General features: G+C 43.0%; 1 protein-coding gene across 1 annotated transcript in view; it reads right to left on the reverse strand.

Moving 5' to 3' along the window:
* The window catches only part of ARHGEF28 (Rho guanine nucleotide exchange factor 28), a 364,650-nt gene that overhangs the window by 211,387 nt on the left and 137,995 nt on the right, over window positions 1-15,268 (reverse strand). Inside the window, exons 3-4 of the mRNA XM_056112429.1 lie at window positions 10,341-10,488; window positions 7,679-7,972 (exon numbers count right to left, since the gene is read on the reverse strand). Coding sequence (XP_055968404.1) covers window positions 7,679-7,972; window positions 10,341-10,488 — 442 coding nt within the window. The remainder of the gene's footprint in view (window positions 1-7,678; window positions 7,973-10,340; window positions 10,489-15,268) is intronic.

Genomic DNA, 15,268 nt, shown 5'->3' on the forward strand with positions numbered 1-15,268 from the left:
CGCCCACACGGCAAAGCCTGGCAAGCTCCCCGTGAGGTATTTGATATGCCAAACACAGTGACAAGTGTCACAATGGAGACGTTACTGGGCCCACTTGAGCAAATCGATGAACAGCAGGAGGACCGTGATTGTGAGGTATTAGCTAATGCTATGGTTTTATAATATATAAATGTCAACATTGTGTGCACCTTAGATGAATGCAACATAATATGTCAAATAGATCCTAATAAAACTTGGAGTAACAGGTTTTGTTATGTTTTTATAAATAGCACAGTGAAGAGTTTCATCTCTTTAAAAAGAACTTCTGTCTAGAAGGTAACCTTTAAATATAACAACTAATTTTACCTGGAGAACTGTAGAAAAGCCCAAATTTGTTTTTCATAGTAACATTTTGGCAAAAAAAAAATCTTGAATCTGCAAATTGTTCTACCTATTGGTTTTTAAGTGTTATATATGTGACAGATAGTCTTTATTTGATGTTTATACGAGTAAATAAACCTTGTTTCTGAAACCAGAAAGTGTTACCAGCACCTAGATTGGAGGATGAGATACTCCATTCTAGAGGGGGTTGTGGGGAGGGGCTATGCCACCACTCCTCTGAGATGGCATCTGTAGCTCCGTTAGGCTCCTGACTCAGTGGCAGCCTTCCTTTTGATGGTGACTAGCTCAGTGCTTGCAGCCCAGTCAGCTCCTGGGAACGAACATGAGGAAAGCACTGCGGTTGCGCAGGAAGGGAGATGCACTCAAGTTATCTGAGCACCAAGAGAAACCGAACAGAATTGTGTTATTCCGCTTTCCCAGTAGTCAAAAGTATGTGCCAACCTCTGAGAAAAGATTTCTTTCCAAACAAACAAGCAAAAACAACCCAAAAGATTAATTAGGAAACTTCTCCAAATAAATTGTATTATTAAAAGGTTTACTGTAAATTTGGGACTGAGACCCTGCAAAAGCTTTTATCATGGAGGCGATGTCACAAAAGGACTGGGCTTAATTTTAGGAAACAGGAACCCAATTTTATTTGTGGCACGAAATTAAATAAGACCCCGGATATTTTCTTCCCTAGGACACATAACGAAGTTGTACTGTAATGATGGGTAGAACACAGGGACAAGAGAAGGCTCTGCTTTTCTTTAAAAGACAATGCTCTGCTCCAACTCTGGCCCTTCTCCAGGACCTCAGGACTTTCTGATAGTCTCCATGCCTGAAGGAGAAATAATGAGGGTTTCATTATGAAATGCAGGAAACACAGAACAGTCTCGAGTAAGGCTTCAATCTGACTCGCGACAGGGTTGTTACAGAAATCAACCCATCTTCCCATCTTCATTCAGTAACATCCATTTGTATACTCCCCAAAAGTAAAAGTTAAGGATTTACAGAGAGAACAGTGAAGCTTCATATGGGTTTTAAGCATTATAAAAAATGTTAACTATGAAAGAAATTATTTTCCATGGAAAGTAGGCCCCATTCCTTGGTATCTAGCTTTATTATTATAATTTATATGTTTAAAAAAGAAAAATTAAAGTGAGTACACTAGAAATAGATGGATTGCTTATATAAAATTCCACTAAGAGAGGAAGATGGCTCCTAACATAAGAGACCCCTGAACTTCCTTCCACAGAAGCACCAAATACTCATCTCTTCAGAGAAAAAGTTCTTCTGTGAAATCTAAAAAGTAGCTTAATGACTGCTACATTCTGGGTAAATGGGAAAATAACCATATGAAAATAGACATGAAAAGGTTAAAAACTCCAGAAACACCTTCAACACAGATCCATTTCATCAAGAGGGAATCTCCAGCACTCTGCTTATCCCTCAATAGTGAAGAATTTAGATCACACACTTAGCACCTAATGTTCAAGAGGAAAATAGAACAGAAAAGTATCATGACTTTGTACTTTAAGGATGACTGCTGCCTGGCTATGCAAAATACCCCTACCTTTGTTCTTAATGGTCCCATTGAATTCTTATGTACTTATTAACTTCCCTCAATGCCTCTGTCAACTTAAACACACCAAAAAATGGGATTTGCCCCTAGGTAAGATAGTTTAGGTAGACCGGGGTAACACCGTCCTCCCCTCCCGTTGTTCAAGGACTTGCTTGAGTGGGTGCCAGTAACATCTCCATTTGTCCCAGACCTGAGATTTTTAACAGCCTCTCCTCTCATCCTTCCCAACTCTACTGTGTTATAGGCTCATTTGCTATGTCAAATAAACCAAAGAAAATACAAATTCAGGAGTTGGATGATACAGTGATAATACAGCAGGTGGGGTCCTTCTGATGCATGAGGTTTACCCACGTTTTATCCCCTACATCCCATATGGTCCCCAGAGCACCATCAGAAGTAATTTCTGAGTGCAGAGCCCAGAGTAATCACTGAGCACTATTGTTGTGGTCCTCCAAAATAGACAAATTCGAATAGTATCCTATTTGAGAACCTAAAAAGAACCTAAAAAGAAACTAAACTCATAGAAACAGTAAAAAAGATAGTAACAGGCATAAAGGATACAGAAAGAGCCTTGTAAAAGGTACACATTATCAGCAAGAAAACGAATAATGTCAATGATCTTACAATCATATGACAAGAGCACTAGATTTGGTAGTTGAAAATTCCATTTGCATAACAATTTTCTAGGAAAATAAAACATAAGTGTTCTTAAAATATATAAAGCTGATTTTTGTGTTAACTTGATGGCAATAGTCATTTTACAATATAGTATGTATATTAAGTAATCACAGACATACTTTATAGTTTAATTTGTCAGTTAGACCATCATAAGACTGAAAGAAAAAAAGGAACCAGTAAGTTCAAGTCAGGAAGAAAAAAAATCCACCAAATTGAATTAAGTACAACAAAGAACAAATTCAAAACAGCGCAACATTAGAACCTCACCAAATCAATTCGAATACAAAACAAGTCAAAATGCATGCACTGAAATGTACATGTACACTGTCAGAAACCTCATAAAATCCAGTGAATCTAGATACAGTTTCCCCAAACATATTTAGCCTATTGCCCACTTTATTCACTCGGCACCCTACTAAAAATCTTTCTTTAAGCCAACAAATAGAAGGCAACCCCCACTGCTCTGGAGGCTACTAACTGCCTCCCTGGATCAATTCAGTGCCTCCCAGGGGAGAAGTCTCACCCACTGTGGGAAGCATTATAGGAGCATGCTAAGCCTAACAGAAAAGTGATTAATTAATAAATAATAAGTGGTTAATTATTTAGTTTTATCTATAAAATAAGCATGGCAGATTTGCCCTTACCACCAGAACCCCATGTAATTTCTAAACTGATGCAGAGGAATACCTACATTTGAACTTATTGCTCTAAATGCCCAATTTGACTTCAAAAACTAATTATCACTAGCAAAAAAATTCTAATAAATAATATGACATCATCTATACATATCATCTAAATGCACAACCTATAACATGCATGTATAACAAAACAGAGGCGAGGAAAGGAAGAATAAAGAGATTTAAACTTAACATCGTTCAGGTATTCAAGTTCCCTAAGATGGTCACAAACCTCAGTCTAAAACAAACCCTAAATCGAATGCCCTGCCACAGAGGTGGGGTGGGATGGGGGAGACAGGCGGGTGGGAGGGATACTGAGGTCATTGGTGGTGGAAAACGGGCACTGGTGGAGTGATGGGTACTCGATCATTGCAAAACTGAAACCCAAGCATGAAAGTTTGTAGGTCTACAACTGTACCTCATGGTGTTTCACTAATAAAAATTAATTAATTAATTAATAAAACCCTAAATCATAGTTCTTTTTGTCATTAGCCGCCCTCAACAGAGGACTACTCCAAGTCTAGATTGAAAGTAAAATGTTACCTCAAGATCTTAAATGGTTCTTAGGAGAAGTCTAAAAATCCTCCTAGAAGACAACCCCAATGAGGAAGTAATAATTAAAGACATCATTGCTGAGAAGTTCCCAGAGTGGAAGAATATAGGCATCCAGATCCAAGAAGCCTTAAGGGTAGAGGCTAAAAGAGACCCTAATAAAAAGACGCAAGACATCATAATCAGGATGCCAAATACCATAGATAGAGACACAATACTGCAAGCAGTTAGGTCAAAGAAGGAAATCACATACGAAGGAGCTTCCCTTAGACTTACAGCAGACTTATCAGAGGAAACCATTTGGGCACAAGGACAGTGGTGGGATACAGTGAAAAAAAACTCAATGAAATGAACTTCTCACCAAGAATACTTTATCTGGCTAGACTCTCACTCCGACTTGAAGGAATGATACACTACTTCAGGTATAAACAACAGCTCAGGAACTTCACAGACTCAAAACCAACTTTAAAAGGACTGAAGGGGCTACTGTAAGACATGACAAATTCCACAAACAAATCAAACTTGTACAGAAAGATGGCCCAAAAACCCATGACAATAATCTCTCTCAATATCAATGGACTAAATGCACCAACTAAGAGACAGATGGGCAAAATGGATTGGAAAACTGAATCCAACATTCTGCTGCCTACAAGAAACAAATCTGAACAGTCAGAGCAAACACAGACTCAAAGTAAAAGGATGAAAAACAATTCTTCAGGCAAAAAACTCCTTCAGGAAAACTGGGGTGACCATACTAGTATCCAACAACATAGATTTCAGGCTGAAAAAGATTAGACAGAAAAGGCCATTTCTTAAAAATCAAGTGATATATACACCAAAGAAATTACACTCCTAAACCTATAAGCAACCAATGAGGGGTCAACAAAATACTTAAAACAACTGCTAATAGACCTCAAGGAGGGCATTGGTAGCAACACAATAGTAGTTGGAGTTTTCAACACTGCCTTGATAGATCTTGATAGATCTATCTTGATAGATCAACAAGATTAAAACTCAGCAAGGAAGTACTGGCCATGAAGAAAGAAATGCCAAGAGAGAGGGCTAGTAAATATATACAGGGCTTTTCTCAATATAATAGCAAAATCTATGTGCAATCAAGGTATGTGACTAACAGTCAACACAAGAAGCAGCTATACAACAATTTAACTTTATGCCTAGCATGGATTTCTATCTAACCTATGTTTCTCTGTTCATACACATATTCCACATGGTTTGTCATGAAGGGTCTACTTGGTCATTCAATGACTAGAGACATCTAGAGACAGGTGAAAGCACCAGTGGAAATGTGAGTGCCCTCAGAAGCACTAAAATTTTGTTTTAATTTTTTATTGAGTTTTTGTGGTTTACAGTACTAATAATAATGGTTTCTCATGCACCAACACCAACCCATCACCAGTGTACCCACCTCCTTCTCCCAAATACACCAACTTCCCTCCCACTCAATCTAACTCCCAACCCAGTTTTGTGGATCAGTTCTCCCATTCTACGGCCTTTCAACTTTTGCTGCTACCTTGCTGTGTATCTTTAAGTCTGGTTAAGTCCCTATAGAAAGCATTACGGTGATCTATCAAAAAAATAGGAACAGAACAACCATAATATCCAATGCTGACATTTTAAAAGGTGCTGATGTGGTTAGTGATATCTCCTGAATGGACTCATTTCTTCTAAGCACCCCACATATCTGATATTCTCCTTTGCCTGATGACCTTGCCTAGTTTGGAAACACAACAATGACCCCTGAGTCCTTGTGAAAAAAGATGTCAAAGGAAGTGTGAAACCACAGACCAAAGAGGCCGCCCTCCCTGGGGGTATGGTGCTGCCAGCAGGTCACTCTGTACCTGTGAGGCGAGTGCATCAGCAGCCTGATGGCACCTTCAGACTTCCAGATACCCCCAACTTGCTGCTGTGCCTTTGGCCAGACCCCAAAAACTTGGGGCAAAGTTTACCAAAAAAGTAAATGGCCAAAAGTTAGGTATGTGGGATACACACCCACAAACCACCTCTGGCTCAGCTATATAATTGGAGGCATGGCCTCTCTGGTTCCTGATCAAACTGATTAATGGCCATGATCCTAGATACTCAGAAACAAATATCGAAACCCAACGGCTTTTGGCAGAAATGTGTCCAGTCCCTGTAGTAGGTTATAAGCACTGGGCCACTCCAGGTGGAAATAGGTTTCGTGCCTTGACTAGTTCCCCCTGGTGGCCCAGTGGCTGCCATCCACCAAAGGCCATTGGACAGTCAGGTTTGGGCCCGCAGTGACAAGACACAGGGGCCTCACGGAATGGGGGTGGAGCCGGCCCTTTCCCTCCCACCCCAACGAGGCCCTGAGTCACCGCCAACAAATGGCTCTCTGACTCCTAATCAAGCCATTTAATGACCATGATCCCAGAGACTCAGAAATAAATCTCGAAACCCAGCGGCTTTTGGCAGAAATGCGTCCAGTCCCTGCAGTAGGTTACCGTCTCTGGGCCACTCCAGGTGGGAATAGGTTTCATGCCTTGGCCAATTTCCTTTGGTGGCCCAATGGCTGCCATCCTCCAGAGACCACTGAACAGTCAGGTTTGGGCCCTCAGTGATGAGACACTGGGGTCTCACAGGATGGAAGTGGAGCCTGCCCTTTCCTTTCCATACCAACGAGACCCCCAAGTCGCCACCCATGGCCTCTCTGGCTCCTGATCAAGCTGCTTAACGGCCATGATCCCAGAGACTCAGAAACAAATCTTGGAACCCAGTGGCTTTTGGCAGAAATGCATCCGGATCCTGCAGTAAGTTACTGTCACCAGGCCAGTCTGGGGGGGAGGGGGGAAGGGTGCTGTCCCTCTGCCTGCTCCCCCTAGGCGGCTCGGTGGCCACCATCCTCCAGAGGCCATTGGACAGTCAGGCTTGGGCCCTCAGAGATGAGATACACAGGGCCTCATGGGATGGGGGTGGAGCTAGCCCTTTCCTCCCCATCCAAAATAGACCCCGAGTCGTCACCCATGAACGGCATCTCTGGCTCCTGATCAAGCTGCTTAACAGCCATGATCCAAGAGACTCAGGAACAAATCTCAGAATGTAGCAGGTTTTGGCAGAAATCCCTCCATATTTAAGTGTTAAAATTTTGGAATTTCAAAATCATGCGGCCACTACTGCTGCCACGCAACATCATATGTTATTCATAACCAACAATAAAAACAAATTGTCTACTGTTGCCTTTTCGGCAGATCTGAGTGTTGGGGTAAAATCCCAAATAATAATGGTGGGTCCGATGTCAAAATATTGAAGGTAATCAAAGTAGAGAGAGAGTAATGTGAAAATCATCTGCCCCACAGGTAGAGGAAAGTATGGGAGGGTGTGGGGGTATACTGGGGTTTGGGGAGTGGAAAATGGGCACTGGTGAAGGTACGGGTTTTTCATTGTATGACCGAGACTTAAACCCAAAAGCTTCTTAACTTCTCTCATGGTGATTCAATAAATAAAATTATAAAAAAAATAATAAAAAATGTAAGGTGGAGTTCATGCCCAATTCAGTCAGCTAATCAGTGGCTGAATAAATAGCAGCACTCCTACGTAAATAAAATTTTTAAAAAAAGGCCGCCCTCCCATCTTGCATCCCTTCGACCAAGCTCTTCACCTCCCAGATTAATGCAGCTTCAACCAGCCCAGGGACCCAGGAACCCAGCCCTTAGGGGAATCCAGCCATGTCGGAATAGGGTATAGGGTTCAGATGCAGAGCAGGCAGGAAAACCCACCCTGGGTAATGGAGAATAAATAACACATTGTAAGGCATGTTCTGAAATCTGTAGATCCCAAGAAGACCCACCTTCAAGCGAAGAACTTCCCAAGACCGTCCATCCCTGCGGTAATTCCAGATGGGCCAGAGCCAGCACCAGCTCTTCATCCAGGGCAGGCAGCGCTCCCACCGGCAGAGCAAAAGGTGTCAGCAGGCTCTGATGGCTCCCGGCCGTGAGGCGGTCAGCCTGCGTGACCAGCAAACGGGCCAGCCTGCAAGCCATGTTGTCCACGTAGGTCACCGAGCCGGAGCCCATGGTCACCGGGGAGTATCCTTCCGAGCAGAGACACACAGACACTGCCACTGTCTCCTGACGCCCGTGGCCTGGATAACAAAACAGCGAAGAGTTCACAAGAGGAGCCAGAGAGACTGACCAGTGGTTAGGTCACTTGCCCTGCACGTGACCAATCCAGGTTAGATCCCTGGCATCACTTACGGTCTCCAGAGCCCCCCAACTCAGCAGGATACATGCTTGGTTGGAACTGAAAGCAATGAGCTTCAGAGATTGAGCAGCCCCTGGGGACAAGGACAGCTGACCACTACCTTCCCAGTCTTCCCAATTTTAAATCTGACATTTATACTTCTCATAGCTCCAGTGTCCCTTCTCCTAACATGACCAATGCTGTGTTGAGCAGACCCTCATCTTCTGTGTCTCTCCCAATCCCTGATCTCAAGTGTCGTGTCTTAAAAGCCTATGCCCCCCTTTTCTGACCTTCCCTCATGAGTCACATACTTACAGCTATTTTAGCACCACACCATCACCCTGATTCCACAGAGGCCCTGGAGCATAGGAGGCAGGGGAGGCTAAGATAGCTCAGCAGGAAATTCCCTACAGTGGCCCAGTTCTGAGTTGTGACAGTGGTCTGAATGTTGCCCCAGTGGGTGGTCACCCAACCCTGCCACGTGTCCCTGGCTCCTTAAGCTCCTCTTTGATTTTTCCCTAGCGGGTGCATTTCAACCTGGGTCCATTTTCATGTGGCCCTTGGCAGAATTTCCAGGAGTGAGCACTTCCAAACCTTGTGACTATGATAATGAGGACTGAAGAAATGAAGGGGTAACATTCTGCTACTGCTGGCCCAGAGGAAAAGAGCTCCTGGTGACGATCCTTCCTGCTCGGCTTAACTCTCCATAGTCTTCATAATCTTTCCTCAAAGGTAGCACTGCCAGGGCCCCAGGCATTGCAGGAAAAAGGGGCATCTCAGGGTCGCTGTCCAGGACAGATCGCCTCTTTAGCAGGGGCTCCATGGGGCCAACAGGGCAGGCAGAGAGATGTAGCACCACTTCCGGATGAAGCACATTCAGTAACACTATAGGAATTTGTTCTACTTGCTTTCAAAAAGTTTCCTTGGGAAATCTACAAGCAGGGACATTGAGGGTATGGAATCAGGGTGGTTATCTGCACCCAGGGAATGTGTTGAAAAGGAGGCAAGACCTCATCCTTCAGAGTAGGCATCCGGGTGGGCAATAAACTCCTTTGCACAGCATGAGCAACCAGAAGAGTTGCCCCTATGAGCAAGTAGAGAAGAAGACACTGTTTGCTCTGAGGAATGGTATTTTACTTGATATTTTTATTCTTTCTAAGAGGTTCCATGAAAGAGAAAACTGAGAAAAGTGGTGGGAGTTGAGGACACAGAAGACATGCAGATGCCAAAGCCAACAGACAGATGCTAAGGAGACAGCCGAAGGGGCTGTGTCCACTGATTACGTTGCACTTTTCTGTGCTGTTGTTATATGAACCCGTGTTCCTGGGCCAGAGCAAGAAGGGCTTAAAATCATCCCCAGTCTCAGAAATTGGATGCCAGATTAATTCAGTGACCAAGTCAGGGCTGAGGGGTCAGAGCACATCTCTGAAATGCTCACAGTGTATGTGCTGTTTGTCCTTTACTGACAAACCTTCTTTCCATATGTGAGATAAATCACAGAAGCATTTTGGGGGAAAAAAGCCTTTCCTTTCAAAAGGCGGCCAATCCTATCCAAAAGAAAAGCCAAAAGTTCTCCCATAAAATACATTGTTAGAGAATCTGAAAGTGCCACGATTAGGGAAAATCCCAAAACCACCCTGTCTTGCAGGTAATAACAGAGTAATCACACGTCAGGCTGGCAGCTGAAGCATCATGTACACAGCCACAACACCCATGAAAACAAAGCACCTAACAACTGTATCTGAGACAGGCTGTTTGCTCTCAACAGTGGATTAACACGAAGCACTCCTCTGCCCCCCTGTCATAGGATAACTGAGGGAGGTACCTGGGAGAATCACGGGTCTCTGAAAATAAATATTGGTGAGGAGGGGGCATGGGGAGAAAAAAAATTCTGGAGTCAGAGATCTAATGAGGAAGAGTCTAGAGAGACAGGATACCACGTGCCACAGAAGGAAGCCAGCCACCAAAGCCATCATCGGAGAGAGCCCAAGTCAGGAGCTGCACACACACATAGACCACAGGTGGATGAGGGAGAAATATTAAGTTCTGCTGTCCATGTCTCACGTAAGCCCACCCGGAGAACCCTGAGACCTACTGTCTCCACCACTGGACTGACCACAAGGCTGCTGCAGATAACAGGAAAGGTGAGCTGCACCCCAGATGTGTGGCCAGCACCCCGCCTCCCACCGCCCATCCTCTCCAGCTTCCAGTACCAGAAGGAAGGTGCATGTGGACAGATTTCCCCAAGGACAGCAGAGAGGGCAGCTCACCTGGAACCCAGGACTGCAGGATGTTATCCTCGGCGCGCTCGGCCATCGCAATGTGCCGCTGATGGGCTCCGTTATAAATAAAGTAAAACTCGGCATCTTTGGGAAGATAAACATTTTTGCCAAACGTCGCCTGGACTATTATCTGTCCCTGGAAAATGAAGAAGGTGGAAAGGGCATCATGACACTGCCTTGTCCTGGCCCTGAGACAGGCCCGCGTCCCAAAACAGTGGTGTTTGTTATGTTCACTGCATGTGGTTGAAATCCAACACGTTGGAGAGTCCTTTCCAACCACAACATTTTAGACGACAGGGAGTTAGATGCCTGGTGACGGACGGAAGCCCAGGGCTCAGAGCTGGGCTGTTCTGTTTTGAAAGCTGAAGAGAACGAAGCTAGAGAAAGAGCTCCTTGAGAAAACTCATGAGCTCTGTAAACGAGATCCTCTGCTGTCCTCAACTTTGTTTGAGTTCCTGTTGGTGGACACTGTGGCTTAGGTTACTCACACACCGCCTCCCCTCCACCTCCTGTACCCACTACCACCACACATTCTCTCTCTCTCTCTCTCTCTCTCTCTCTCTCTCTCTCTCTCTCTCTCTCTCTCTCTCTCTCTCTTTCTCTCTCTCTTCAGAAGATACTGCCATGGTACAAAGGTTCAAAAATATTTATTTACTTATTCTTAGCTCTGGCCTCACCCTGCATGGCACCACTGTGGGTAGGAAGTACCTGAAATAGTCACAAACACTGCTGATTACATAGAAACTCATGCTCTCACACTTGCTACTCCGCTGTTTGCTGTCTTTTCTAAAGGATTTGCAAATCCTGGTTCCCACCTGGCCTGGCCTCACAATTTCTCTTAAGAACTTCTGATCAGCATAATAGCCCTGCAAAGGAATGGTCTTAGGGGAGAAGGAGGGAGGGAGGGTGGGAGGGAGGGGCCAGTGGCGGGTGCATGAGCCATGGGCCAGATCCTGGAATCCTAAAGAACTGAAAGGATTCAGAAACTCCCCTCCCTTCAAATACACAAAAAAGGCAATGCAAAAGCCTGGAGGTGGGGTGAAAGTGTATTTGGTCCAGCCTGTGGGAGTGGCAGCCAAATGGAAACCAGAAGGAGAAAATGGCTCCTTAGCTCCCTGCACGCACGCTCAAGCAGCTGGGCTCTCCTGTACTTTGCCCAACAAAAACAGAAGGCCCTGGAGACTGTCTTGCCCTCTCTCTCTCATCAGGGAAATAGTGAGCAGAGAAAGTCTGCACGATGTCCTGGACATGTTTGTCTTTGATGGAGACTAGCACAATGTTCCACAGGGTGCTAAGTTTGGGCCCTCATCCTCAGGAACAACATCAGCATCCAACACCCCCCCACCCCCGCCATCCAGTACCTGCACGTGGTCATAGTCTCTAACATGGTTAAAGAGAAAAGGCAACACTTTCCTAATGATTGGCAATCCGTCACCCCCTCCCATGAAAAGTGACCTTCAGTTTTGAACTGATAGACACATACGCTGCAGAGTCCTGAAATTTTTCAACAGTCTGTAATTTTGAATTACACCTTCTCTGCATGTCAGCAGGCACGCACGCACGTGCGCACACACACACACACATACACGCACGCGCACACACACAATCAATAGAAAGTCACATGCCAAGAAAACTCTACCATACAATAGATTTTTTTTTAATGTACAGGAAGAGGATCTGAAAAGAAAACAAAACAATAACAAATGTCTGACATGACTGAAAGAGGAAACTTAGATGAAATTCCATTTCCTAAAAAAGGAATAATAGCTTGCTTTAGTCATGTTCCTGGTTACTAATGGAACTGTTAATTATCCAGGGACAGAATCTGGCCTGACCTGTTGGTGATTATTTTTGAATAGAAAACAAATTGTATAAACAGATCTAAGTTTTTCACAGATCTCAATGATATCTAATCTGCATCTATTCAAAATAACGATCATATTACTGTCTTAGTTGGTTGGGTGAACAAGAACTACAACCTATGAAAGAGTCTAATTGCAGGCCTTTCTAATGCAATAAACCCTTACCAGGACAGTTTTATAATTCAGTTTTGCCTTCCCTTCACTATCTTACCATGATTTGGCTTTAAAAAAAAAAATGAACAATTCCAGCTCGGAAATCAGAAGTGTTCATTAAAGGGAGAGGCCCAGAAATCCTAATGCTCAGCAATCCAAGGAGCCTCTTAATTTGCTCATCACAGAGAAGAGAAAATCATATTGCGAAACCTCACAGGAGAAAGAGGGGGCAGGTGATAAACCAAGGGAAAGCACCAATGAGATACACGGGGATACAGGGAGGGCAGGGGAGAGGTTGGCAGGAGACCAAAGAGAAAGGAAATAATGTGTATGAAAGAACAAGACCACGTCCATTCAGAAAAATTAGAAAAGCTCAGGGGAGATTTAGATAAACTAAATAGGAGGTCAGCCCGAAGAAAGGGCTTCTGAAAAACGCACTGAACAAGTATAACAGGAATGATCAGCCAATGGTGACAATTTTTGGCTAGGACTGGAGTCTCTCTACTGCGGCTGCTGAAAATCTGCTGTTTTCCTTAAGAGAACACTAACTTCTTTTAAAAAAAACTAATTTTATGAATGGCAAAGATAAATTTCAATTTATAGAATTTCAATGTGCTTCCACTATTTCCCCAACCGGATTCAACAGTATTCTTTGTTTTATGGCAATTGAAAAGTATAAACTTTCCCAAATGAACATGTTGACATCAGAGTCAGAATCACTCCATTTCCTCTATGCAAACATAACAGAAGTGTGTTATTAGATTTCTGTGCATTCGCTATATCCTAAATAAAAAGATACTCCTATACTCCGAGGCCAGGGATATGGCTCGGGATGAAGTGTGTCTCTTGCATCCATGAAATCTGACTCTGATCACCAGCATCACAAAAAAAAAAAAGTTAAAGACTCTCAGAGATTTCACTGAAACTTCTGGAAATGATAAGGAAGTATATGCTAAACTATCTTCTCCAATTATTCTATAAAATCAATGCACTCTAGTCAAAACCTAAATTAGCTTTTTTCAAGTGAATCTGAAGCTTATTCTATAGTTCATCTGAAAGAATAAACTTAGCAGAGCAGAAACAAAAGTTTTGGCAAAGGGGAGAATGTTTGAAGCATGTGGGAGGGGCCAGAACTTGATAAATTAAACAGTGTGATGGTAGCACAAAAATAGACCACAGAAATAGAGCCCAGAAACAGATACCTAAAAATTAAATAATACAGGCAGCACTTCAAATCAGTGTGGAATGACTAGACTAAGCAAAAAATTTATTTTAATTTTTTATTAAGGGACCATTATTTACAAAGTTATTCATAATAGCATTTTAGGCAACACCAATCCTACCACAATAACTATGAGAGGCAAAAATATGCCTCCACCCAATATTTAAATTCCCAATCTGGTTGTGCTTTTCTCTCTTCAGCCAAAGCATTTTTTCTAAGCTGTTAGGATTTTGGCACCATTTTTTTAAACTGCATTCCATCAAATGTTTGATATTCCATAATTTACTTAATCATTTCTTAATCGCAATCCAAAATACTTTAAGGCTATTATTTCTCAGTGGTATAAGTACTTTCATGAACAATATTTTCATGCAAGACATAATTCTTTTAGAACAAAATTCCAGAAAGGGGTTCAAGAATGTTAATCATTGTCACAATTTGCAAAATTGTTTGCTAAAAATGCTCTATCAATATTCATCTGACTTGTGTTGGTCAAGAGTATCATTTTCATCCCAGTCTTGCCCAAACTCTCTTTTATTATTCCCTCTGTTAATGGACAATAGGCAGTCACTTAATGATTTGATTCATACTTTCCATTGGCACTAAAATTTGTTTATTTTTCTAAAGGCTTATTACTAAGTGGTGCCAGCTTGTGAGTTCACTGACAAACTTTACTTTTTTAAAAAAAAATATTTAATTAATCCATGATTCACAAAGTTAGTGATAGTTGAGTTTTAGGCATATAATATTTTAAAACTAATGCCACCACCAGGGTCAACATCTCTCCACCAGTGTCCCCAGCAACCCCATTCCCCCACACACACCTTGACAGGCACATTATGAAGTTCAGTGCATTTTAAACAATTTGAGTCTTGATCTTCTTTTCTCATACAAATTTGCCTGAGGCAGGTCAAAGTTTTCACAAGAGAATAGTTCCCTTTTCTCTCTAAATAGGTAGGTTATGCCACAAGCACTTAATTACTTCACTAAAGCTTCTGGCCACCAGATGGCAGACAAACAGGACCGAATGAAAGAGAAAACTATTTTATAGTCTACATAACTATATTCATACCAAGTACACCGCAGGATGTTCACACATGCTAAATTCAGGTAACGTAACCGACACTGCTAGCATCAGCATCCTCCCAAAGAAATTCTACTTGTGAGTGAGAGATACCGTACAGCTGGTAGGACACTTGCCTTGCATGTAGCCAACACAGGCTCAATCTCCGGCATCCCTTATGGTCCCCTAAGCCCACCAGGAGTGATCTCTGAGTGCAGAGCCAGGAGTGACACCTTAAGAAGCCGTGAATACTCCCTTAAGAAGTCCGATGTGATCATTGATTGAACAAGAAGCCCAGAATATGTGGGAATATATGGATCCTAATGTGCCTACAAAGCTTCTAACAATTAACCAAGAGTGGAAACCCATTGAAGAGCTGCGGAAGGTTCGAAGGGCAACCCGATGAGCAGCCCTCTCCTCCTTCCCAAGAGTGCTCGCTAAAGCCAGGGAAACATTTCAGCGCAGACTCTAGTATGGAGACCAGTGTATGGAAATGCTTCTGCTACAGTTTTAGGGCTAGACTTACATGTTCAGACTCATATAAGTAAAAGGAAGGAAAGATAGTGCATCAAGAACAGTCTAAAAATAAGTATATAAAGGTAAAGGTAAAGGCCCT

Source organism: Sorex fumeus, unplaced genomic scaffold, assembly GCF_029834395.1.
Source record: "Sorex fumeus unplaced genomic scaffold, SorFum_2.1 ptg000018l, whole genome shotgun sequence".
Classification (NCBI taxonomy): domain Eukaryota; kingdom Metazoa; phylum Chordata; class Mammalia; order Eulipotyphla; family Soricidae; genus Sorex; species Sorex fumeus.